This window comes from Oryzias latipes, chromosome 11 (assembly GCF_053564925.1).
Source record: "Oryzias latipes strain Hd-rR chromosome 11, Olatipes_Hd-rR_3.1".
NCBI classification, from domain to species: domain Eukaryota; kingdom Metazoa; phylum Chordata; class Actinopteri; order Beloniformes; family Adrianichthyidae; genus Oryzias; species Oryzias latipes.
Genome location: NC_136247.1, coordinates 27323358 through 27350972, shown reverse-complemented (window position 1 = coordinate 27350972; position 27615 = coordinate 27323358). Strand labels below are relative to the sequence as shown.

Sequence of the window (27615 nt, the reverse complement as noted above, 5' to 3'; positions counted from 1 at the left end):
CTTTTATCCCCCCACCACCACCACCACCACATTTTTCCTCTCTCCCTCCCCACACACGCTAAATGTAACAAATAAATAAAAAATAATAAAAAACAAAAAGGGGTTTATACAAATTTACACTGTGGCTTTTCGAAGATATATAACTTCTTTTTGTGATAGTAAAACCTGTCCAACACAAAAGGCCTTCAGCTCTAATCTGTTTGCTCAGTTGTTGGCAAGAAAAAAATAAAGAAGTAAACAAAAAGAAATAAAAGATAAAACATTTTTGCAGTTACATTACTAAACGGTTAAATCAATGCACAGGTCAGAAAGATTCAGAATTTTATTTCTCACAGATCCAGTTTTTGGTGTATGTTTTGTCCTTTTCTGTCCATTTCCCGTCAGCACTTAAGAACACTGCATAGTAGTAGTCGTACGGATCTTTTGAAAACATCTCATCCCAGAACCTGTAATAAAACATTCTGTTTACCTCTGGTCTAAATTCAGTTCATAAACTGGTCTGAATTATGATGTTACAAACATTTTCTGTATTTTTAAAGGATTTCACACATTTAAAATCAGGCTCAGTCATAAAGAATAAATTTTGTAACGTTGTAAAAGAAACAAAGTCTTACGTTTCTGTCAGTGGTGATCCATCCACCCATTTCCATTCAGATTTATCTGATGACCTTTCAGCAAACAGACCGATCCAGGATTCTGCATTCTGATTCAATGCAGAAACAAACTCCTATAAACAAAGAAAATGTTCTTTCTTAATACATTCTCTCCATCTTGGTTTCCTTTCACACTAAATGTCCAGTAAAAAAATGTCTGGTCTTTAGGATTCATCTGTTCTGGATAATTGTCCTAAAAACTGAGAGAAAGTTCATCTGAGGAACAAAATCTGCCTTTCTTTGATGCAGATTTCTGTTCATTTAGTTTTTGCTTCTTGTTTTGTCTTCAGGGCCAACAGTCCATTTCTACTGAATCCCAGTTTAGCCTATTTGGAATTGAAGACATTAGAAATTGAAAAAAAGAGTTTCTGTGTTCCATCACAACGTTTCTTTGAAATGTTGCTGAAAGACAAACATGAAATCTGAGTTGTTGAGGAGAATTTCAGCTGGAATCCATCAGCATCCAGACAACAGCAGCACACATACAGGTGGAGAATCCAAGACACAAGAAGCTGGAAGGAACTAGTGTGAACACACCCACCTGTTCCTCTTTGCTGTTTACCACCACCAGATCAGATCCTACAAACTGACAGAAACTCCTGCTGTCAATCCAAGTTTTCTCCTCAGTGGATTTATAGTAGCAGCTGTTTCCAAATCTCTTCCATCCTTCAGGACACCGTTTCTCTTTAAAGGAGTGATATACACAAATCCTGCAGGGTTTACTTTCTGGTTTCATCTGTATTTTCTACTAAAACTTTCAAGTTCAGTTCAAAGGTAAACATGATCCAAACAAACTGATATCATCCATTAGTTTTCAGTCTTTTCTCACCTTCAATCTGATTTTTCAGCTGTTTTATTTCATCCCAAAGAGTTTTGTTGATGCCTGAAAGACAATAGAAGACCATTTATTATTGATTTGTACTTAAATGAACAATCACATGGCCTTCAACAGATACCAAGCAATCTTCACTTTAGTGGGGGGGGGGTTGGTCATGATGCAGAGGTGGAGCAGTTTAGGCAGGTTTGATTCCCAATCTGCCTGCACATGTGTTCAAGTGTCCTTTCAAAGTCGTTTATTTCTGTTTTTTGGTGAGAAGTGTCTCTTCCCTTGGCAGCCGGTTCACTGCATGTCTGCATTTACAGCAGGAAGAGAACACTTCTCATTAAAAGTTAGAAAAAAACAATCTTTTTTCTTAAGAAATGCATTTGTAGTTCATTCTCTCCTTTAATACAAAAAGGAAGCGGTTGACAGACAGACGGCTCTCAGACGGAGCAGGAGAGAAGCTGCAGGAGAATTTTTGAACGATCTCATGAACCTGAATGGAGACGTGATTATGATGTTTTAGCCCAGTGGAATTTTCAGAACAAAAGCACAGCAACTGTTGTTGCAGGTATACTTCTGTTTAGAGTTAAAGTGTTGTGTTGTGAGTTATTGTGCTGTGACTCTTCTGGGCCACCGTACTTCTCTCCTCCCTACCTAGACTCAGCTGTGCTCATCAGTGCACCTGTCTGTCATCAGCTGATGGGGAGAAAAGTTCAGACTAAACGTTCCTGATGGCATCTTCTACAATCAGTCTGTATGTGGTGGGATCCATGTTGTGGTACTTTGTCAAACCAGAGGATCCTGAGAGGGAGTTGTGTTACTTCTACAACCATTCAGTTGTAAACACAAAACTCTCTTGACCAATCCCTCCTTTTAAAGCGACACAACTATTTCCAGCAATCTGGTGTCTGTCAGGATTGAGGTGTTGGATGTTCAGGAAGAGCTTTCTCTCTTCTTCTTCTTTTTTTTATAAAGTTTTCCTGGATAGTAATGCAAATGCAGCAGTGAGACATCAGAACCACTGATGTCGTGGAGAGAAGACTTTGTCAGAAACATGACTAAATAAAATGGTAGCAGGGAGACATCTGAGTCATGATGTTCACCAAGAAAGGTAAAACCATTGAGCACATTCTAGTCAATAATGTTGTCAGTATCGGTGTGGTTCTAGATAACTTTGAGCCAATCAGAATTAACAATTCCAGATCCTGTGTAGATTTTGGATTTTCAATGCCTGCTAGTCTTCATGGATGTCACAGTTGTAGTTCATCTTATTGCATTAATTCAAATCTGAGCTAAAAGAGTCTTTTGGAAAATGATCAAGTTAGACAGGATGTTTGCATTGCAGAAAGTGTCAGGAAAGTCATTTAAACAACTGCAGATTTGTATCCAGGCTTTTCTTAATGCATTCTGCATCTTGTCTGCACCGTATTTCATGCTGGACTTAAGCCGGATATCAACCTTAAGTAGTCTGGATAAATTCCACCACATGCTGGAAATCAGCTAACTTTAACTGTAATCCATTCAGGAGGATCTATGCAGGGAAAAGGTTCAAAACAAGAGTTTAAATGAAGGTAAAGGGTTCAGTATTGTGGTGTTGATGGTTCTCTTAGGCCGCATTCACACTGCAGGTCTTGATACCCAAATCCGATTTTCTGACTATATCCGAATTTTTTGACGGCCCGCTTACATCACCTTTTAAAAGTGACCCGTATCCGATTTTTGCATTTACACTATACAATGCTGAAACTATCAAACGTAGACGTTCTGAGGACTACGTAGCAGCATTTCCACCTTCTGCGGACCTAAAAAATGATGAGCGAGCAGGCCCTTAATAGTAATCATAACAGTAACAAAAAGCACATTTAGAAGCAGACGTTTAGCATGGCGAACCCCCCCCCCCTTTTTGTTGTGTTTCTTTTGTGTGACTGCGGTTGTCATGGAGGCAACGCAGCGAAGGAAGGCGGCGTTGCCTTGGGCGCTGCTCGGCCAGCTTATGTGCTCTCTCTGAGTTTTGAATCAGGAAGTGTTTGCAGACGTGTTGCACTAACATTTTGATCCAAACAAAGACATAAACGGCTTCTAGCCTGTTCCGGAGCAACGGTGTCCCGCTTCATTTGTTACCGTTTGCGTCCCGACCGGGACCGGACCGGGAATAACAGCGGTTTCCGACTACTGTCTGAAGCCTGAGGCTGAAAGGTAACACGCTGATGGGGCTCCAGCTGTCCTCGAACAGCAAAATCAGCGCACTAAAGCACCTTAATAAGTCATGAGATCTCAGTTGGTGGTGTCCTGAGTTGATGTCACTGACGTCCGACTCGCATTTACTGGGTAATATCCGATTTGTCTGCTTACATGGCAAATGCAAATGCACGTATCATATTTATTTCCACATATAAATGAGGCATGTATCCGATCGGGGAAAATCGGAATCCATGCGCTTTAGTCCTGCTTACACGTTCACCGGTCATATCCGATATGTGCCACACGAGAGGGAAAAAAATCGGAATTGGGTCACTTGAACCATGCAGTGGAAATGCGGCCTAAGATTCTCATCTTAGTTTGTTCTTCAGCTCCTTAACAGAATGAATCTGATCATTTGCAGTCGTGCTTTGACTACAGACAGTCTGAAAGTCTGTGTTCAATATTGGAATGATAATATTGTTTCTGATCAAATTGTTTTTCTCATCACATAGACAGAGGTGGAGACACAATTGTGTTTCTGGTGGATCAAAGGTTTTGTGTCTTCATGAGTGATAAAGGCGTCTCAGTCATAGTCTGGATGTCAGCAGAGAATCTTTGAACTCATTAGAAAACATGAACACAGAACAAATATGCAACATTTGGAAAAGGAGAAGTTCTAACATAAATATGAACCTCTGATAAACCCTTTTAGCAAACAGCTGTTCTGCCTTCAAGTCCAGCTGTTCCACTGATTTTATATTTTAACTTCATCTATTAATACCTGTTTTCTCTTTTTTTTATCATATAAACAAAGACCTAATACTCAGTTTAAAGTGGAAAAACGTCAAAAGGACTCCCTTTATTGTTAGATTTTTGGATACTTTCTGACCTTCATTTTCATCTTTCAGCTGCTTCAGTTCATCCAGTAAACGACTGTTGTTGGCTGAGAAAGTTGACATCAATTCTGAAAAAAAAACAAGAAAATTTTTTTTTCCTTTTTTTAAATCAAAACTTGAAAACTAAAGTTTTAAAAAGAAAAAACAAGTGGGGAATAAATAGTACTTCTACTAGATCAGTTTTGGTGCAGAACTGTGATGATGTGTAAAACCATGATCACTGTGGTCTTTTCTCTGTTTCCCTGTTTAAAACAGTCCATGTGAGGTTGAACTCAAACAACTTTAAATAAAAGAGGAACAAACAAAAAAAACCCAAAGACATTTTTAGAAACAGTTTGTTCAACATTTTGACAAAATATTTAGAAAAGTTATAAAAATAAGGATCTATGCAGGGAAAAAGGTTAAAACCAGAGTTTAAATGAAGGGAAAATGGGTTCAGTATTGTCGTGTTGATGGTTCTGTAATATTATCATATTCCCACAGAAAAACTTTTTAAAAGAAAAGCTAAAACTTAAACTTTGCTGTTTCTTCTGTAATAAGTTGTGTTTTTCTTTTGAAGTAAAATAGTTGTCGCTGCAACTTTTTTTGTCTGTGCTGGATTATGGTGATATTCTGTATATGAATGCCTCATCTTCATGTCTCAAAAAGGTTGACACCATGGATCATGCTTCCCTGAGGTTCATTACCAACTGTAGATCCATGATGCATCATTGTGACCTGTATTCAAGAGTACAATGGCCATCTCTGGCCATTAGGAGGCAGGGACATTGGCACACTTTTATTTATCAACTGGTATCTAATGTTTTCAAGAACAAGCTTAAAGCATCGGAGACTTAAACAATAATGTGCAACTGCTTTTTATGATGTGTGTGGTTTTAATAATGTTAGTTTTTATCTATTTTTGTTTTGAAATGTGCTGCCTCTTGGCCAGGACTCCCTTGGAAAAGATGTTTTTAATCTCAATGGGACTTTCCTGGTTAAATAAAGGTTAAATTAAAAAAAAAAATTCTCATCTTAGTTTGTTCTTCAACCTTTTAGCAAACAGCTGTTCTGCTTTCACGTCCAGCTGTTCCACTGATTTTATATTTTAACTTCATCTATTAATACCTGTTTTCTCTTTTTTTATCATATAAACAAAGACCTAATACTCAGTTTAAAGTGGAAAAACGTCCAAAGGACTCCCTTTATTGTTAGATTTTCTGGATATTTTCTGACCTTCATTTTCATCTTTCAGCTGCTTCAGTTCATCCTGAAAACGACTGTTGTTGGCTGAGAAAGATGACATCAATTCTGGAAAAAAAACAAAAAAACATTTTGTATTAATATTAAAGCCTGAAAACTAAACATATAAAAAGAAAAAAAGAAAAATGAAACATGTAGAGAAGAAATGTTTCTACTTCTACTGGATCAGTTTAGTTCAGAACTGTTATGATAGATGTATAAAACCATGATCACTGGGGTCTTTTCTCTGTTTCCCTGTTTGAAACAGTCCATGTGAGCTTGAACTCAAACAAGTGCATCCCTGCTCTCTGGCTTTTGGGGCCCCCGTGGCAGTCCTGCTTGCCCTGGCCCGGGTGGTGGATGTTCTTTATCTGCCACTGTGGAGGGGTAGGGGGGGGGAGTCCTGGCTGCTGCTACGGCTGCGACGGGGGTCTTAGGGTGGGGATGGCTTCTTTTAACATTCCATCATCCACTTAAGAAGAACATAAAGATCCACTCGAGCACAGGTGCTATCTCACCTTCGCACAAATAGTTTGAGTGAATAAATGAAATATTTCACTTGTGAACATTTTGACATGTTTTGTATGTGCCATCATACACAAGCCAACAGGCATGTTTGTGGCATTTGGGTGCGTGTGAACAGGCCCCGCCCCCTTTTGGATTTATATAACTTATAAACCTGACTGTAATGATTGTAAACATCCAGCAACTTGTTGGTTTATGCTGCTTCACGGTTCTACCCCCCCCCCCCCCCCACACACTCTTCTTTTACCACCCTTTTTGTTATTTTGACTAAATATTTAGAAATCTATTTTACCTGAAAGTTCAGTCTGCAGATGATTGTTTCTGTTTTTCAGTCTGTTGTTTTCCAAAGACACCATAAGATCTGTAACAGAATCACTTTGATATGAATCAAAAGAAATTATTTCATGATTTCTGTAAGACATTGTTGTCATGGTGACAATAAAATTACTGTTGGTGTTTTTTTTCCTTCTGTATCTAAAAGAAAACGGACTCAACAAAAATATAAATATTTCAAAACCCCAAAAATATAGAATGACCTAAAAACTGAATATTAGATGTCAGAAATAAAATGTCCAATTCTTACTGCGAGTCATGAGTCCAGCCAGAATCAGAAAACAGAAAACTCCCAGAGAAAACTTGAAAACTCTGAAACAGTTTCTTCTCTCAGCTTGAAGATTCTTCTGCTTCTGATTTTCTAAAAAGCAGATTTAGTTTATTTCCAGAATTCTATTCAAACCGTTGTCATGCATGCTACAATTTCTTCCTGACTGAACAGTATTGCAGCAATGTCTCTTTCTAGAAGGACAAAAAGTGAAGTTCTTTATTTGAACATGATGATTATTTAGAATCTACATCTCCAAATGTCATTGTTTTACTAAATAATCCAAATATCAGAGAAATAACAGTGATTTGGTCCAAATGATTTGAGGTTGGTATGAAATAATATTGTAGTATTTAGTCTGAAGTTTTTCTGCTCACCAGTTTGTTGTAATCCATGATCAGAGTGCTGCTCTTCATCATCTAACATCTCCACCTCACTTTGTTCTCTTCCATCTGGATGAAGATTTCTGCTAAATTTCCCTCTCCAATCTGCTGCAGCTTCAGTTTGTGTGGACATCTTTAGAGATCAAACTAACTGAGCAGACTTCACTGTTTCCTGATGAAAGCAGTCAGCTCTGAACTGCAAACATTCAGGAAGTAGCAGCAGAACAAACTCCACTCATGTCATTCACTCTTTCATGCACTGATGCTGCAGAGAGACTCCCATTCAAATCAACAACAACCACTGGAAGAAGTTCAACACAAACATTCAGTTACAGTCAACTTATGACTTGAATATATTTTATTTAGCTTTTTTACATTTTTATTTTTTAATGAGGTGATCTTATAAATAGTTAAACTCATTTTTCCTGACATGACACTAAATTCAGAGAGTCTATGTGTTTTATCAATCCTCCCAAATGCAGACATGAGATGACAAAGAAAAAGTATTATTAGATCTATTATCAGAACTGTTGATCATTAAGTTTAAAACACATTCTTTTCTTTTTCATGCACAGCAGTACTTAGTTCCTGTTCAGAAACAAAGTTCTTCATTTTCACAACTGCAAGTAAATCTGCTGCATCATTTATTTTGGAGGGAACTTGAATGTTCTGCTGTCAGAGTAAATTAATCTACAAAGACTGGAAGAATTGCAATAAAAAAATTCATTTACAATTAACTTTGTTATGACATGAATATAAATTTACAATATTTAGTTTTTATTTATTTGATGTATTGAAACATCCATTTACTGGATATCTATTTCTATCCAGTCTCACACATGTAAATGATGCCATTAGAATGATTCTGAATCATAAAAATATTTGCACTTTTACATGGATAACATGACACATTAAATCAATTAAATATGAAGTTTGGCCAATAGTTTCTAGAATTGTTTCTAAAGGAGAGGGAGGAAGTGAACTTTGATAATCCCACCTCCTCTAATGTTGATCCACATTTGTTCCTCCTCCTCTTTTGACCTGGGGGGTATTCCAGAAGCAGGTTATGCTAGCTCCCACGGTAAGTTTGAGGCTAAGGAAGTTAATAACGTCGGCTTTTGGTTCCAGAAATGGAGGTATGTTTCAGGGTAGGTCAAGTTGCCATAGCAACTTATGCTCTGAACATAACCTGGTCTGGAGCAGGTTTAGTTGAAGGTTACTTTGTTTACAGAGAGGTGAAGCAGCATGGCGTGTCCATTTGAAGATGATTTAGTGGATGAAGAAGCTCAGATAATACTTTTTCCACCATGAGAGGATGATAAGACCACGTATGGATGTTGGAAAGATAAACTTTATTACTTTGATCTAACTTTATTATTTGCTTCAGTTAAGATAATTAAAAACCTTTTTTTTTTGTTAAGTCAGTTTAAAAATAACACGTAGTTTTCAGACAGTTATTTGGCTTTCATTCAAATTAATTCAATCAAGTAGGTGTAAGGGATTGTGGGATATCATTCCCTTTTCTTGTCTGGACGGATTTGGTTTTAAGTGTGGGTTTTTGACCAAATGTGTTTAGTTATTTAGCTGTTTTACTGTGTTTTACCGTGTTTTGCCGAGTTATTTTGTTTTACTTTGCTGAAGTCAATGCCCCATGAGGGAGAGGGAGGGAGAGGATGATGAGTTTATATAGCACCCATACAGATCATTGTATATTGTGGATTTTGGAAAATTTGTAAATGAATGAATACACAAAGCTTATACTCTTTTGTTCTTTTCATTGTTCTAAAAATGAGGATCTGCCGGCTCAAACTTAGACATATGACAGTTCAAGAATTATAATTCATTAAGAGGGAAAAAAGATTAATTGAATTGGAGGAATATGACATTTAGTTAAATAAATATGTGAATTTGAGTTGTATTAACAACTATTGAGTTTTATAGACGTAAGAAATTAGATTGAATACATTTAACTCAATTACTTGTTACCAATAGAAATAATTCATTTAAGTTGGCAAAATTGAATAAGTTATAAATATATAGATATATAAAAAAAAAAAAAACGCCCCTCTCACCCTCCGCGGGTGGTTTTTCTCCTCCAAGCTCGGGTCCTCTACCAGAGGCCTGGGAGCTTGAGGGTCCTGCGCAGTATCTTAGCTGTTCCTAGGACTGCTCTTTTCTGGACTGAGATGTCTGAGGTCTTTCCAGATATCTGTTGTAGCCACTCCTCCAGCTTGGGGGTTACTGCCCCGAGTGCTCCAATTACCACAGGCACCACTGTCACCTTCACCTTCCAGGCTTTCTCCAGTTCTTCTCTGAGTCGCTGGTATTTCTCCAGTTTCTCATGTTCCTTCTTCCTGATGTTCCCATCGCTTGGCACTGCCACATCCACCACAACGGCTTTCCTCTGTTCTTTATCCACCACTACAATGTCTGGTTGGTTCTCCATTACCATCCTATCAGTCTGGATCTGGAAGTCCCACAGGATCTTTGCCCTCTCATTCTCTACCACCTTCGGAGGTGTTTCCCATTTTGACCTTGGGGTTTCCAGTCCATATTCTGCACACATGTTCCTGTATATTATTCCAGCCACTTGATTGTGGTGCTCCATGTATGCTTTACCTGCCAGCATCTTACATCCTGCAGTTATGTGCTGGATTGTTTCAGGCGCCTTTTTGCACAGCCTACACCTTGGGTCTTGTCTGGTGTGGTAGATCTGAGCCTCTATGGCTCTGGTGCTCAGGGCTTGTTCCTGGGCTGCCAGGATGAGTGCTTCAGTGCTGTCCTGTAGGCCAGCCCTTTCTAGCCATTGGTAGGACTTCTTGATATCAGCCACTTCAGTTATGGTCCGGTGGTACATCCCATGCAGGGGTTTGTCCTCCCATGAGGATCTGTCCTCCAGCACTGTATCCTCTGCTCTCCATTGCCTTAGACATTCAAATTAATTCAATTGAGCATGTGTAACTTTGGTGCTGCTGTTAGATCGGCACCGCAAGGGATTGTGGGATACCATTCCCTTTGCCTGGCTAGACGGATTTTGGTTTAAGTGTGGGTTTTTGACCAAATGTGTTTAGTGGTTTAGCTGGTTTACTGTGTTTCACCGTGTTTTGCCGAGTTATTTTGTTCAACTTTGCTGAAGTCTCTGCACCATAAGAGAGAGGGAGAGGATGATGAGTTTATATAGCACCCATACAATAATTGTATATTGACAATGTTGGACAATTCCTAAATGACTGAATATACTGAGCGTATACTCTTTTATTCTTTTTATTGTTATAAAAATGAGGATCTGCCGGCTCAAACTTAGACATATGAGAGTTCAAGAATTTTAATTCATTACGATGGAGAAAAGATTAATTGAATTGGAGTATTACTACATTAGTTAAATAAATATGTGAATTTGAGTTGTATCAACAACTATTTGGTTTTATAGACGTAAGAAATTAGGTTGAATACATTTAACTCAATTACTTGTTACCAATAGAAGTAATTCATTTAAGTTGGCTGGTCTGGAGCAGGTTTAGTCGAAGGTTAGTTTGTTTTCAGAGAGGTGAAGCAGCATGGCGTGTCCATTTTAAGATGATTTAGTGGATGAAAAAGCTCAGATAAAATTTTTCCACCATGAGAGGGTGATAAGACCACGTATGGATGTTGGAAAAATGAACTTTTTTACTTTGATCTAACTTAATTATTTGCTTCAGTTAAATCATTTTTTGTTAAGTCATCTTAAAAATAACACGTAGTTATCAGACAGTTTTTTTACTGTCATTCAAATTAATTCAATAAAGTAGGTGTAACTTTGTTGCTGCTGTTAGATAAGCATCGCAAGGGATTGTGGGATACCATTCCCTTTGCCTGGCTAGACGGATTTTGGTTTAAGTGTGGGTTTTTTACCAAATGTGTTTAGTTGTTTAGCTGTTTAGCTTTGTCCTACTAGTGGCAATATTGAACATGGAAACTTGTAAATTGCGAATAAGAAGACGGGCTCAACGTGAGCGGGGTTAACATTCTGCAGATTTCAGACATTCTGCGATGTTGGGCGTTCCCAGGTGTAGTAGAGGAATCTTACATAATCTCGTGAAATCGTGACGTAATCTACAGGTATGATCCAATTTAATGGTATCCTGTTGGATCAACATGATTGAAATGAGTAACTATAAAATTGATTATTTTTATGTACAGTCCACATGATTCATTTACGTATGATTTACAAACATTATGTTTTGGTTGAAATGACAAGTTACATTTTCGTTAGGTTTATTGGCTGGTCATTTTCTTTTTTGGAGTGTTTGGGAAACAGCAAAGCTGTCCAAAAGCTTAAAATAATAAAGAAAAATCAACAGTCACATCTGTTATGGACCTGACAGGAAATGTCACCCATGATCCGGTCAAAATCAATGTCACGTTTAAAGACTTTTATCAAAACTTATACACATCACAGATCAATCTATCAGAGCAAAGCATCAACTCATTTCTTAATAATGTAAACCTACCCAGGTTAAATGAAGATCAAATCACAAATTTAGACTCTCCGCTCTCGTCTGAACTTCATGAAGCTCTGTTCCTAATGCCTAATGGTAAAGCACCAGGGACTGACGTTTTTTTTGCTGAGTTTTATAAAGAATTCTGGAAACACCTGGCACCAACGTCTTATAAAACGGTCACATTTATCAATGAAAGTCAATCACTACCACCTAACATGAACTCAGCCAACGTTATCCTTCTAAAACCAGACAAAGATCCCACGAGTCCTTCAAGCTATCGCCCCATTTCTTTAATCAATGCAGATGTAAAAATTATCTGCAAAGCACTAGCACAGAGAATAGAAAAATAACTCCTCACATAATTCACCTCGATCAAACGAGATTCATCAAAGGCAGAAACTCGGAAGACAATGTCCGCAGACTTGTTAATATAATAGACTTTGTCACCATTAAAAACAAGGAAATGACCATACTATCGCTGGATGCTGAAAAAGCTTTTGACAGAGTAAACTGGAAGTTCCTCATTGCTGCCCTCCATAAGTTTGGGTTTGGAGAATCATTCGTCAATTGGATTAAAATATTAAATCACAACCCAAATGCATCAGTTAGAACTAATAAACAGACTTCCAACAGGTTTTTTCTTGGAAAAGGAACCAGACAAGGTTACCCACTCTCCCCCTCTCTTTTTGCTGTATTTATTGAGCCTCTAGCTGCAGCAATAAGACAGAAAGAGAGCATTAAAGGAATTAAAACCAAACACAGCCATCATAAAATGTGTCTATATGCAGATGACATATTACTGTTTTTAAATAATTCATGTTCTGTAAATGAAACAGCAACAATCCCTAATGAATTTTCCTCCATATCAGACTACTCCATTAATTGGAATAAATCTGTTTTGTTACCACTGAACAGTAATGTGGAGCAAAGACTCACAATACCAGTCAAATCAGGCAATATCAAATATCTAGGTATTTATTTTTCCCCCAAATTATCAGAACTGGTGCAGCTAAACCACACCCCATTACTGAAAAGCATACAAGATGATCTAACCCGCTGGATCAGCCTGCCTCTGTCCCTCATGGGCAAGGTAGCCACGGTTAAAATGAAAATCCTACCTAAAGTTAATTATCTGTTCCCAGTGATCCCCACACAACTGCCACCAAAGTGGTTCAAAACATCAGACTCATCCATATCAGGGTTTTTATGGAACAATAAACCTGCAAGAATTAGTCTAAAAACTTTAAAATCTGCTAAAAGCTGTGGAGGCTTGGCATTGCCTAATTTAAACAAGTACTTTCTTGCAAATAGATTACAATTCATTTAAAAAAGGTTAAAAAATAGTCGAGAAGCCAACTCATGGTTAGACTTTGAACAGGCGTTATGTGGGAAGATCAACCTGTCACATCTGTCATTTATTAGCCAAACAGTTAAAAAACAGGATTGTTTCCAAAGTATTAATATAAACACCACTTTAACAGCCTGGTGGGAATTTCTTCAAATATCAAACTTGTCTATTCAACCGTGCAAAAGGACACCCATCTGGAACAACCCGGACATCCTTATGACACACATGCACACACACGCCCTCACAAACACACACACACACATGCATTTCACAAGGAAGGTGGGACCTTGGACCATCTGTCCCCTACCCTATCCCTGGTAGGGGGTACTGCGCCCTTGGCAACAGCAGCCGTGTTCCCTGGGTGCTGGCTTCCTGGGCCCAGCAGTCCTCTCTCCACGCAGGGAGAGGGATCCCTGAGCTTTCTGGCAAGACCAAGAGCCAGGGATCACATCCCACCTGAGCCGGGGCGAGTCAGTGTCCCTGTGGTGTGGGTTCTGGCCCTTGCCCTTGAGCGCTGGGCCTCGCCAAATTTCCAACTGTGGACGAGCCTGGTCGGCCCATGTTTACAACACTTCCTGTGGACGCCCTCTTCCCCTGGGTGTCCTCCTCCTGGGCGGGGGTGGCTGGCCCCTGCCTTGCTCCTTCCTGGACCAACCATGGGCCGGGTGGGTGGCTGCCTGAAGCGCGGGTCGGGTCTCTCTTTGGGGTTGTGGATAGGCCCCGCCCCTTCAAGATTTGTATTATATCTGAAACTTACCTTAATGATTTATGCAGCTTCATTGTTTTTCCACCCCCCTTCTATAATCACCCTCCTTCCCCCCTTCTCTAACACCCCTCTTTCTTCTTCCCTCCTTTCCTTTTCCGTCCTTTTCCGTTCTGATTTTCAAATAAGAGAAAAAGGAATAAAGTTTGTCCTCGATTCCAAAATGGGTCTATTCAGACATACCTCTGGTTTGTCTGAAGATTCCTAACCCCTGTTGTTTAAGTAAAATATGTCCAACACAAGAGGCCTTCAGCTCTCATCTGTCTGCCCAGCTGTTGGACAGGAAAAGTTAAAACAAAATAAAAGACAGAAAACTAAACATCTAAAAACAAACACATGTAGAGAATAAATGGTTCTTCTTCTACTGGATCAATTTTGTTTAGAACTGTTATGATAGATGTGTGAAACCATGATCACTGTGGTCTTTTCTCTGTTTTCCTGTTTGAAACAGTCCATTTGAGGTTAAACTCAAACAAGTTTAAATAAAAAAGAAACGAGCAAAATTTTATTTATTTATTTGAATTAGGACAGTGCATATTAAACAATGTTTCAGCAGCTGCTTTAACTGTCATGGTTGGAGTTTCTTTTGTATTGGTTTTTGCTTTCCGTTTTGGTCTGTCATGTTTGAGTTCTGTTTCCTGTTTTATTTTGAAAGGTTTCCTGTCTTGTCATGTTCTTGAGTTTTACTTCCTTTGTCCCAATCTGTCCTGATCATGTTCACCTGTGTCTTGTCTGCCCTGTCTGTATATAAGTCTTGTCTCTGCCTTCCTCTTGTGCTGGTCCATTAATGTCTTAATGTCTCTAACGTCGTAATGTCTCTCATGTAACGTCTCTTATGTCTTAATGTCTCTTCGTCCCTGACTGTCATGTCCATGTTTCATGCCACGCCACGCCACAGTAAGTTTAGTTTAGTTTTGTTATCCTGCTCTGCAGCGCCTTTTGTTTGTAATTAAATCCCTTGGCCTGGAACTGTGTGCTCCCGTCTCTGCATTTTGGGTCCTTCACGCTACTACAGCCCCCCAACCTGACATTAACATAAATATACCAGAATTAGCACAGGAGCCATAACAGTGTGCCTCTTATTGACACCACTGTTTGGCTGAATTTAGTCCTGCGCCTTTGAACATTACAGTCCCCTCGAGTTAAAGCCCTGGTGCCTATTCCAACATTTGTCTTTTTACTTATAAGATCTAACAAAGGGGGAAGGGCCAGCCTATTCAAAACTTTAAAAATGAGACAGGCATCCATGTACATTTTATAAATTTCATAATCCATTATGCCATACTTGGTTATAATGTCACAGTAATGAAAACGCAGAGGCTTTTTGTATAAAACTTTCAGGGTTCTCTTAAACAGAGACTTGAGGGGTTTCAAAGTGCTTTCGTTTGTCTGGGACCATATAGTAAGACACTAAGTTATATGACTAAAAATCAATGAATGCATATAAACCTTTGCAGCTTAAGTAGTCAGAGAAGACCTTCTTTGTTTAAAATTTGACAGATTAAATTTAACAATATTGGATATTTTCTTTACATGATCTTCAAAAGTTAAGTTTGAGTCAAAGATTACGCCAAGATACTTGAATTTTTCTACAACTTGCAATCGCTCCCCATTGACCACTACAGATGGTTGTTCTTCCCTTGTTGGCTGACGTGAAAAAAACATACATACAGTCTTTTTAAGTATTGAGATGTAAGCATGACTTTGGGAGCCACTGAAAGACTGGAACCATGGCTCCAGACAGAACTACAGCTGCTTCAGCTTTTGTTTTGGCATGAGCATATAGAACTGTATCGTCTGCATATAATTGTATTTTTGTTTTTTTGCATACATCTGGCAGGTTGTTCACATACAAGCTAAATAGAAGTGGCCCCAATACTGAGCCTTGAGGAACTCCATCTGAACAACTAAGAAACGATGACTGTGAATTTTCAATTTGTACAGCTTGTTTTCTGTCATGGAGATATGATTTCATCCAGCAGAGGGCACTGAAATTAAAATATGATAACTTTGCAAGGAGAACATCATGATTAATAGAATCAAAGGCACGTTTCAGATCAAGGAATACAGCACCCACAAAGCCTCCATGGTCAAGCAGCTGTTTCACATTTTCAAAGGAATAATAAGTGGCTGTATCAGTGGAGTGATATTTTCTGAAGCTAAACTGCATTGGATGGAGAGAGGTTTGACTGTTGTTGAGATGTGTAGTTAGTTGTGTTGTGACCCATTTTTCTAAGATTTTTGAGATAATTGGTATAATGCTTATTGGACGGTAGTTCTCAGGTTTCGTTTTGTCCCCAGAATTAAAAACAGGTATAACCCTAGCAATTTTCCATGTTGTTGGCACTATGCTATGGTTAATAGACAGATTAATCAGATGTACAATTGGGTGTGCGAGAACATCTTTATATTGCTTAATAAAATGACTAAAGAAACCATATGTATCTCTAGCTTTGGAGCTTTTGAGGGATGAGATTATTTTTAGCACATCAGGAGCAGATATTTCCTTAATATGAAATATTGGCTTACTATTGTCTATAGACATTTTAGATGCCACGTTAAATCTTCAATTGAACTAATAAAAAAGTTATTAAAACTGTTGACAATAATATCCAAATTGTCTGTTAATGCACCATTTATCTTAAGCTGGAGCTCTCTGGTGTTATGCTCTTTTTTGCGTCCTAATAGCTTATTTAGGTGCTTCCATACAATCTTTCCATTTCCATGTGCTTCAATAATTGAATTCATGAAAAAGTTTGCCCTTGCTTTACGCATGTGGTTAATAACCTTGTTTCTAAGAGATGTAAATATCTGACGGTCACTTGTAGTTTTGGTTTTTAGGGATTTTTTCAATGCACTGTCTCTCTCTCTCATTAATTTTCTAATATCATTATTAATCCATGGTAGGTTTTCTTTAAATTGTTTGGATACTCCTTTCTTTGAGAAATGTTCCAGTGTGTTATTGATCATTCATATCAGGGAAATTTGAGCTTTCTTCGATGTTATTGTTTTCAACTACATTTGTCCAATTGAGATGTTCAAGATCATTTTTCAAATGCTGTTGCACATTTTTAGTAATAATAGTGTAAGGTATCCCTCTGACTGATCATGTTGTGTGCTGGTTGCTGATTTTTCTCACACAGAAAATGAAGCTGTGGTCAGAGAGACCAGACAGGAACTTAAAGGTCTTGGTAATTCTATCGGGTTTGTTAGTAAATATTAAATCAATTTTAGTTGTAGACAAAGTTGTTATTCTTTTTGGACCATTTATGATCTGTGTCAATGTGTGTTTAACAACAAGCTGATCTAATTTCTTCCTGTCTGGTGTATTATCCCAATTGATGTTTAGATCACCCATAACAATAATCTCTCTTGAAGAATTACAGTGATTTAAAATGGACTCAAACTGATCAAAAAAATGTCCTTGGCGGAAGGAGGCCTGTACACACAAATCACAGTAAAAGACATAGTAGAATGAATTGTTACATTTAGACCTATATATTCTATTCTTGTTTCCTCTGGCCAATTAATTAACTCACATTTAAAATGATCTTTGATATAAATCAAAACCCCCCCTCCTCTTCCTGTTTCTCTGTCTTTTCTGAATAATTTGTGTCCTGGGATAGTAATGGCAGCTGTAGGTGAAGTCGAAGTCAGCCAACTTTCAGATATTCCTAGCATATCAATGTTGGATTCACTTAGCAGATGTTCAATTTGCTCGCTTTTATTAACAATACTGCAAACATTATTGTGGCCAAGCAGAATTCCTTTTGGTTTGGACCTGGAATCCCCAATAACTTTTGCATTATTGAGTGTTTGGAAAAATCACATTTTCTGTTGTTTTTTTTACTGCAGCATTGATGATCTTTGCAGTTGAGGAAAAGGTTTTTGCGTCTGTTATTGATATAGAACTTGTGGAACAATGTTTATTCTTGTTTAATTTTGTTAATTGCGGTAGTCCTGTATCCAACAATTGTGTCCTGGGGAGCTGAGGTGGAGGAGGCCTGGTTAGCTGCAGCTGTAGCTGTAGCCCAGGGAGCTGAGGTGGAGGAGGCCTGTAGCTGCAGCTGTAACCCAGGGAGCTGAGGTGGAGGAGGCCTGGTTAGCTGCAGCTGTAGCCCAGGAAGCTGAGGTGGAGGAGGCCTGGTTAGCTGCAGCTGTAGCCCAGGAAGCTGAGGTGGAGGAGGCCTGGTTAGCTGCAGCTGTAGCCCAGGAAGCTGAGGTGGAGGAGGCCTGGTTAGCTGCAGCTGTAACCCAGGGAGCTGAGGTGGAGGAGGCCTGGTTAGCTGCAGCTGTAGCCCAGGGAGCTGAGGTGGAGTAGGCCTGGTTAGCTGCAGCTGTAGCCCAGGAAGCTGAGGTGGAGGAGGCCTGGTTAGCTGAAGCTGTAACCCAGGAAGCTGAGGTGGAGGAGGCCTGGTTAGTTGTGGCTGCAGCTGTAACCCAGGGAGCTGAGGTGGAGGAGGCCTGGTTAGCTGCAGCTGTAGCCCAGGGAGCTGAGGTGGAGGAGGCCTGTAGCTGCAGCTGTAACCCAGGGAGCTGAGGTGGAGGAGGCCTGGTTAGCTGCAGCTGTAGCCCAGGAAGCTGAGGTGGAGGAGGCCTGGTTAGCTGCAGCTGTAGCCCAGGAAGCTGAGGTGGAGGAGGCCTGGTTAGCTGCAGCTGTAGCCCAGGAAGCTGAGGTGGAGGAGGCCTGGTTAGCTGCAGCTGTAACCCAGGGAGCTGAGGTGGAGGAGGCCTGGTTAGCTGCAGCTGTAGCCCAGGGAGCTGAGGTGGAGTAGGCCTGGTTAGCTGCAGCTGTAGCCCAGGAAGCTGAGGTGGAGGAGGCCTGGTTAGCTGAAGCTGTAACCCAGGGAGCTGAGGTGGAGGAGGCCTGGTTAGCTGCAGCTGTAGCCCAGGAAGCTGAGGTGGAGGAGGCCTGGTTAGTTGTGGCTGCAGCTGTAACCCAGGGAGCTGAGGTGGAGGAGGCCTGGTTAGCTGCAGCTGTAGCCCAGGAAGCTGAGGTGGAGGAGGCCTGGTTAGCTGCAGCTGTAGCCCAGGAAGCTGAGGTGGAGGAGGCCTGGTTAGCTGCAGCTGTAGCCCAGGAAGCTGAGGTGGAGGAGGCCTGGTTAGCTACAGCTGTAGCCCAGGAAGCTGAGGTGGAGGAGGCCTGGTTAGCTACAGCTGTAGCCCAGGAAGCTGAGGTGGAGTAGGCCTGGTTAGCTGGAGCTTGAGCCCAGGGAGCTGAGGTGGAGGAGGCCTGGTTAGTTGTGGCTGCAGCTGTAACCCAGGGAGCTGAGGTGGAGGAGGCCTGGTTAGCTGCAGCTGTAGCCCAGGAAGCTGAGGTGGAGGAGGCCTGGTTAGCTACAGCTATAGCCCAGGAAGCTGAGGTGGAGGAGGCCTGGTTAGCTACAGCTGTAGCCCAGGAAGCTGAGGTGGAGTAGGCCTGGTTAGCTGGAGCTTGAGCCCAGGGAGCTGAGGTGGAGGAGGCCTGGTTAGCTGGAGCTGCAGCTGTAGCCCAGGAAGCTGAGGTGGAGAAGGCCTGTTTAGCTGCAGCTGTAGCCCAGGGAGCTGAGGTGGAGTAGGCCTGGTTAGTTGTAGCTGCAGCTGTAGCCCACGGATCTGAAGTGGAGTAGGCCTGGTTAGTTGCAGCTGCAGCTGTAGCCCAGGAAGCTGAGGTGGAGTAGGCCTGGTTAGTTGTAGCTGCAGCTGTAGCCCACGGATCTGAAGTGGAGTAGGCCTGGTTAGTTGCAGCTGTAGCCCAGGAAGCTGAAGTGGAGTAGGCCTGGTTAGCTACAGCTGTAGTCCAGGAAGCTGAGGTGGAGTAGGCCTGGTTAGCTGGAGCTGGAGCCCAGGGAGCTGAGGTGGAGGAGGCCTGGTTAGTTTTATCTGTAGCCCAGGAAGCTGAGGTGGGGGAGGCCTGGTTAGCTGCAGCTGTAACCCAGGGAGCTGAGGTGGAGTAGGCCTGGTTAGCTACAGCTGTAGCCCAGGAAGCTGAGGTGGAGGAGGCCTGTAGCTGCAGCTGTAGCCCAGGAAGCTGAGGTGGAGTAGGCCTGGTTAGCTGGAGCTGGAGCCCAGGGAGCTGAGGTGGAGTAGGCCTGGTTAGTTTTAGCTGTAGCCCAGGAAGCTGAGGTGGAGTAGGCCTGGTTAGCTGCAGCTGGAGCCCAGGAAGCTGAGGTGGAGTAGGCCTGGTTAGCTACAGCTGTAGCCCAGGAAGCTGAGGTGGGGGAGGCCTGGTTAGCTGCAGCTGTAGCCCAGGAAGCTGAGGTGGGGGAGGCCTGGTTAGCTGCAGCTGTAGCCCAGGGAGCTGAGGTGGAGGAGGCCTGGTTAGTTGTGGCTGCAGCTGTAACCCAGGGAGCTGAGGTGGAGGAGGCCTGGTTAGCTGCAGCTGTAGCCCAGGAAGCTGAGGTGGGGGAGGCCTGGTTAGCTGCAGCTTTAGCCCAGGGAGCTGAGGTGGAGGAGGCCTGGTTAGTTGTGGCTGCAGCTGTAACCCAGGGAGCTGAGGTGGGGGAGGCCTGGTTAGCTGCAGCTATAGTCCAGGGAGCTGAGGTGGAGTAGGCCTGGTTAGTTGTAGCTGCAGCTGTAGCCCAGGAAGCTGAGGTGGAGAAGGCCTGTTTAGCTGCAGCTGTAGCCCAGGGAGCTGAGGTGGAGTAGGCCTGGTTAGTTGTAGCTGCAGCTGTAGCTGTAGCCCAGGAAGCTGAGGTGGAGGAGGCCTGTAGCTGCAGCTGTAACCCAGGGAGCTGAGGTGGAGGAGGCCTGGTTAGCTGCAGCTGTAGCCCAGGAAGCTGAGGTGGAGGAGGCCTGGTTAGTTGTGGCTGCAGCTGTAACCCAGGGAGCTGAGGTGGAGGAGGCCTGGTTAGCTACAGCTGTAGCCCAGGAAGCTGAGGTGGAGTAGGCCTGGTTTGCTGGAGCTGGAGCCCAGGGAGCTGAGGTAGAGTAGGCCTGGTTAGTTTTAGCTGTAGCCCAGGAAGCTGAGGTGGGGGAGGCCTGGTTAGCTACAGCTGTAGCCCAGGAAGCTGAGGTGGGGGAGGCCTGGTTAGCTGCAGCTATAGTCCAGGGAGCTGAGGTGTTGGAGGCCTGGTTAGCTACAGCTATAGTCCAGGGAGCTGAGGTGGGGGAGGCCTGGTTAGTTTTATCTGTAGCCCAGGAAGCTGAGGTGGGGGAGGCCTGGTTAGCCGAAGCAGTAGCTGCAGGCCAAAATCCCAAAAGACATTTTTAGAAACAATTCAATAAGGTTCATTGTGTCTACAATATTTAACTAAGTTCTTAAATTATTTTTATCAGACACTGTTTGTTTTGTCATCGTTTGTTTTGTCATCTAGATGGTCTAGATGGTTTTAAATGGAGGATGTTGCTACAGTCACAACCATCTGTTTTTAAAGACGTCACACACTACCACCTGATGACGACTCTGACGAAGGCGGAACGTCTTCCGCCGAAACATGTGAGGTACGATATGACATAAACAAAAAGGGTCTGCTAAAAGATAATTTAAGAACTCATTTTTAGAAACAGTTTGTTCAACATTTTGACTAAATATTTAGAAATCTATTTTACCTGAAAGCTCAGTCTGCAGGTGATTGTTACTGGTTTTCAGTCTGTTCTTTTCCAAAGACACCAGCAGATCTGTAACAGAATCACTTTGATATAAATAAAAAGAAATTATTTCATGATTTCTGTAAGACATTGTTGTCATAGTAACAATTAAATTACTGTTAGTGTTTATTTCTACTGTATCTATAAGAAAACCGACTTGACAACAACAAATACATTTAAAAACCACAAAAAGATAGAATGACTTAAAAACTGAATATTAGATGTTAGAAATAAAATGTTCAATTCTTACGGCGAGTCATGAGTCCAGCCAGAATCAGAAAACAGAAAACTCCCAGAGAAAACTTGAAAACTCTGAAACAGTTTCTTCTCTCAGCTTGAAGATTCTTCTGCTTCTGATTTTCTAAAAAGCAGATTTAGTTTATTTCCAGAATTCTATTCAAACCGTTGTCATGCATGCTACAATTTCTTCCTGACTGAACAGTATTGCAGCAATGTCTCTTTCTAGAAGGACAAAAAGTGAAGTTCTTTATTTGAACATGATGATTATTTAGAATCTACATTTCCAAATGTCATTGTTTTACTAAATAATCCAAATATCAGAGAAATAACAGTGATTTGGTCCAAATGATTTGGGGTTGGTATGAAATAATATTGTAGTATTTAGTCTGAAGTTTTTCTGCTCACCAGTTTGTTGTAATCCATGATCAGAGTGCTGCTCTTCATCATCTAACATCTCCACCTCACTTTGTTCTCTTCCATCTGGATGAAGATTTCTGCTAAATTTCCCTCTCCAATCTGCTGCAGCTTCAGTTTGTGTGGACATCTTTAGAGATCAAACTAACTGAGCAGACTTCACTGTTTCCTGATGAAAGCAGTCAGCTCTGAACTGCAAACATTCAGGAAGTAGCAGCAGAACAAACTCCACTCATGTCATTCACTCTTTCATGCACTGATGCTGCAGAGAGACTCCCATTCAAATCAACAACAACCACTGGAAGAAGTTCAACACAAACATTCAGTTACAGTCAACTTATGACTTGAATATATTTTATTTAGCTTTTTTACATTTTTATTTTTTAATGAGGTGATCTTATAAATAGTTAAACTCATTTTTCCTGACATGACACTAAATTCAGAGAGTCTATGTGTTTTATCAATCCTCCCAAATGCAGACATGAGATGACAAAGAAAAAGTATTATTAGATCTATTATCAGAACTGTTGATCATTAAGTTTAAAACACATTCTTTTCTTTTTCATGCACAGCAGTACTTAGTTCCTGTTCAGAAACAAAGTTCTTCATTTTCACAACTGCAAGTAAATCTGCTGCATCATTTATTTTGGAGGGAACTTGAATGTTCTGCTGTCAGAGTAAATTAATCTACAAAGACTGGAAGAATTGCAATAAAAAAATTCATTTACAATTAACTTTGTTATGACATGAATATAAATTTACAATATTTAGTTTTTATTTATTTGATGTATTGAAACATCCATTTACTGGATATCTATTTCTATCCAGTCTCACACATGTAAATGATGCCATTAGAATGATTCTGAATCATAAAAATATTTGCACTTTTACATGGATAACATGACACATTAAATCAATTAAATATGAAGTTTGGCCAATAGTTTCTAGAATTGTTTCTAAAGGAGAGGGAGGAAGTGAACTTTGATAATCCCACCTCCTCTAATGTTGATCCACATTTGTTCCTCCTCCTCTTTTGACCTGGGGGGTATTCCAGAAGCAGGTTATGCCAGCTCCCACGGTAAGTTTGAGGCTAAGGAAGTTGATAACCTCAGCTTTCAGTTCCAGAAATGGAGGTATGTTTCAGGGTATGTCAAGTTGCCATAGCAACTCATGCTCTGAACATAACCTGGTCTGGAGCAGGTTTAGTTGAAGGTTAGTTTGTTTACAGAGAGGTGAAGCAGCATGGCGTGTCCATTTGAAGATGATTTAGTGGATGAAGAAGCTCAGATAATACTTTTTCCACCATGAGAGGATGATAAGACCACGTATGGATGTTGGAAAGATAAACTTTATTACTTTGATCTAACTTTATTATTTGCTTCAGTTAAGATAATTAAAAACCTTTTTTTTTTTGTTAAGTCAGTTTAAAAATAACATATAGTTTTCAGACAGTTATTTGGCTTTCATTCAAATTAATTCAATCAAGTAGGTGTAAGGGATTGTGGGATATCATTCCCTTTTCTTGTCTGGACGGATTTGGGTTTAAGTGTGGGTTTTTGACCAAATGTGTTTAGTTATTTAGCTGTTTTACTGTGTTTTACCGTGTTTTGCAGAGTTATTTTGTTTTACTTTGCTGAAGTCAATGCCCCATGAGGGAGAGGGAGGGAGAGGATGATGAGTTTATATAGCACCCATACAGATCATTGTATATTGTGGATTTTGGAAAATTTGTAAATGAATGAATACACAAAGCTTATACTCTTTTGTTCTTTTCATTGTTCTAAAAATGAGGATCTGCCGGCTCAAACTTAGACATATGACAGTTCAAGAATTATAATTCATTAAGATGGAAAAAAGATTAATTGAATTGGAGTAATATGACATTTAGTTAAATAAATATGTGAATTTGAGTTGTATTAACAACTATTGAGTTTTATAGACGTAAGAAATTAGATTGAATACATTTAACTCAATTACTTGTTACCAATAGAAATAATTCATTTAAGTTGGCAAAATTGAATAAGTTATAAATATATATATATATATATATATATATATATATATATATATATATATATATATATATATATATATATATATATGCGTCACATGAAAATGGAAATAAGATCAGAAAGTCGTGCGTTTACTTTCTCTGTTCTTCTACTACAAGCAGAAACTCTTTCTTTTGATGATGCAGCCATATTACTTTACTTTGATGGACATATAATCTTCATACGCCGTCATTAATCTCAGACTCCGTCTCACTGAAATATGGCGCTCTCTTTTTTTCTCCACGCGTTTCCATGGTGACTCCAGAAATCGGCGATCCATTGAGAATGTCTTTATGTACCTGCTGTGCACGTGCATTAACCCAGGGTTACCAAGTCAAGCGTAATTACGCTAACTCATATCCGGTCTTTTGGAACCGACATACCCAGAGTAAGCAAGTTCAGGCTGATTTCAGCCAGAGTTCAGGGTTAAAGGCAGGCTAGTTTAAACATGCTTCCTGGAATACCCCCCTGTCCTCAGTGCAAAGTCTCAAAGTTTAACTTAAAACTTTATTGACAATTTAAAACAAGCTCCAGCTCAGATTTTACCATTGTCCTGCGATTCTCTGACTGATGATTTTACTGACAGATGGAAGTTTGCCATCGATTTAGCTGAAAACAAAAACACTGAAACTGAATCCAAAGATACCTAAAAATCTCCAACCATGCTGTCAGACAGGCAAGGACACTTTATTTTTCAAAACCCATCATAGACAATAATCACAACACCCAGTTTCTTTTTAAGACAATTGATTTTTTATGAAACAAAGGCTACCTGACTGCCACCGTCTACATTCATGACCATATCAATCATTTTACAAAAATCATGAAATCTTGAACATTGTGCCGATGCCTCCCCAGTGGCAGTTCTATTTGTTACCAAAGCATTAGCTGAGGCTAAGCCTGTCAGCCTGTCAATCTTGCATGCCATGCCCTTCTCACTTGTAAACAACACCTCACATCGCTTCTTCATTTGGTGTATATTTGGTTAAGCAACAGGCCTCCGACTTTTAGGTGTTACTTCTCCATCCAGCTAATTCTTTTTTTTTTTTTTTTTTTTTTTTAACTTGTTCTGTCCAACAGCTGAGCAAACAGATTAGAGCTGAAGGCTTTTTGTGTTGGACAGGTTTTACTATCACAAAAAGAGGTTATATAGCTTCAAGAAACTAGAGTGTAGATTTGTATAAACCCCTTTTTGTCGTATTATTTTTTATTTATTTGTTACATTTAGTGTGTGTGGGGAGGGAGAGGGGAAGAATGTGAGGGGAGGGTGGAAGAGAGTAAAAGGAAGAAAGGTGAAAAGGTGGGGGATACAAGCACTGATTTGACTAAGTTATTAATTTAAGCTGTAACAATTATACCAGATCTGCTGGAAAGACGAATGTTACATCAAAGGTGAAAATCTGACACTAAGATGAGCGAGAAAAAAAAACTGTCCATCAATACACTGTAGGTAAGGAGGAGGGATGAAGCAGACAGGGAGCAGTGTGGAGTGTGCACGTGCACGTGGGGGTGGAGATACATGCATGCTGCCGACGTGAACCGTGTGTTCATAAAGGGAGCCAGATCCTACCCAGCCAGACCAGGAGAGGGGAGGAGAGCCCCCCAGGCCAGAAGCCCCCCCAGCATCCGGACCCAGGCAGCCCGGGAGGGGAGGAGGAGGGGACCGCCCACCCCACCAGCCAGGCACAGAGAGGGCCCCCCTACAGGGGCCCCCCCAGTGCCCAGAGGCACAAGCGAACCCAGTGTCCGGCCCCCAGGCCACAAGACAGGAGCGCTTAGCCGTACCAGGCGGCAGCCATGGGGGCCACCGGGCGCCGGACACCGAGACAAAGGCCAGGGACGAAGCCAGGGCCCCCGGAACCCAAGAGCCGGCCACCACCCGACCGGCGCCCCGTCCCCGCAAGCCAGCCCAGGCCCGCGACCTTAGCAACCCAGGGATCGCCACACAGCCACAGCCACCCCCCTAAAACCCTACGCACTACCACCCCCCCCGCCATAATATCTGACCCCCCCTCCCCAACCCTCTCAGTGCCCTCCCCTCTCTGTGATGGGGAGGGAAAGCCCCAGAGGGTCCCAGCGAGCCAGCCCCCAGGTCGGTCCTACCCATGCACTCACACACACATACTCACAATCATCTGGTTACCCTCCCTACCCCCGCCGCCAAGCAGCAACCCCCCCCCCCAGCCGGCCGACCCCCAGCGCCGCATGCCCGACCCCTCCCGCAGCCGACAGGACACCCATAAGCCCGGCCGCCCTGAGAGGACCAGGCGGGTGAAGACCGGCCGCCCCCCCCCGACCCCACCCATGTATGGAGGTGTGGGAGTGCTGTGTGTGTGCTGCAGGTAAAATAGGAGGTCACCAGTGTGGGGGGATCCACCGCTGCCAAGCCGCAAAGCCCCCCACTCCGGAGTCCTGTCCATCCAGCTAATTCAAACGCGACTGCAAACGTCCCTTGTGCAGCTGTGTAAAGACATAAAATAGATAAAATGCTGCTCTTTTCTAGATTGATTTTCTTTTTTCTAGGCTCTGTGGTGAAACCAGCAGCAGGGATGAAGACTCTGGTGAGACGCATCGTTTACATCACATCCCACTGGTGCTGAAGCTGCAGGAGAGAACCCAGCAGCTCCTCCTGTCTGATGAACATCAGTGCAGGAGAAAGAACCGCTGACGTGCCGCCAGAGTCATGTCTGCACAGGAAGTCCATACAGACGCTGAAGGAAACGGACCAGTGGTGGAAAATGAACATCAGCAATGAGGATTTTCACAATAAAAGAGCCAGACTCAAAAGAGTGTCACATTCATCTGTGCCCACACAAAAACAACAACTGTAAGACTAAAGCAGCACACACTTTCTCCACTGAAAGGACAATCCCACTGAGCTCTGTGTTTACAGTGTTGTTTTAGTTCATGTAGTGGTTTATTAGTTCTGTCAGTCATTATTAGATTGATATATGTATTTTCTAACTTTATTTAGCATTTACTTGGATATGAAAACATTTTTTTCATAATTGGATATAAATATAGGTGTCAAATGGTTAAGAAATCATCAAGAAAAGAGTCTTTAAGCTTTAGAAATAACACCTTTGTTGTGGTTCTGTGGAGCATGACTCCTCCAGGGGGATATTCCAGAAAGCAGGTTATGCTAGCTCCCACGGTAAGATTGAGGCTAAGGAAGTTGATAACCTCAGCTTTCGGTTCCATAAATGGAGGTATGTTTCAGGGTATGTCAAGTTGCCATAGCAACTCATGCTCTGAACATAACCTGCTCTGGAGCAGGTTTAGTTGAAGGTTAATTGTTTACAGAGAGGTGAAGCAGCATGGCGTGTCCATTTGAAGATGATTTAGTGGATGAAGAAGCTCAGATAATACTTTATTCTGTTGTGAGAGGGTGATAAGACCACATATGGATGTTTTTTTTTTCACTTTGATCTAACTTAATTATTTGCTTCAGTTAAGATAATTAAAA

At 41.3% G+C, this 27615-nt stretch overlaps 1 protein-coding gene and 1 long non-coding RNA gene across 5 annotated transcripts in view; one reads left to right on the top strand and one right to left on the bottom strand.

Moving 5' to 3' along the window:
* Positions 1-304: 304 nt before the first annotated feature.
* LOC110015836 (CD209 antigen-like protein A) overlaps positions 305-27615 on the bottom strand; it is a 54712-nt gene continuing 27401 nt past the window's right edge. Inside the window, exons 1-9 of one of the 4 annotated variants that reach the window (XM_023960312.2) lie at positions 7278-7560; positions 6883-6993; positions 6592-6660; positions 5769-5843; positions 4547-4621; positions 1483-1536; positions 1195-1337; positions 615-727; positions 305-446 (exon numbers count right to left, since the gene is read on the bottom strand). In XM_023960312.2, coding sequence (XP_023816080.1) covers positions 323-446; positions 615-727; positions 1195-1337; positions 1483-1536; positions 4547-4621; positions 5769-5843; positions 6592-6660; positions 6883-6993; positions 7278-7416 — 903 coding nt within the window. In that variant the 5' untranslated portion in view covers positions 7417-7560 and the 3' untranslated portion in view covers positions 305-322. Of the gene's footprint in view, positions 447-614; positions 728-1194; positions 1338-1482; positions 1537-4546; positions 4622-5768; positions 5844-6591; positions 6661-6882; positions 6994-7277; positions 7561-27615 lie in introns of those variants that run through there. The other 3 variants (XM_023960313.2, XM_078955116.1, XM_078955117.1) reach the window with 3 other exon arrangements.
* On the top strand, positions 14423-26948 carry LOC144995416 (uncharacterized). The gene is made up of 3 exons (XR_013658953.1): positions 14423-14772; positions 21171-21297; positions 26673-26948. It is a non-coding gene; the product is annotated as an uncharacterized LOC144995416 (long non-coding RNA).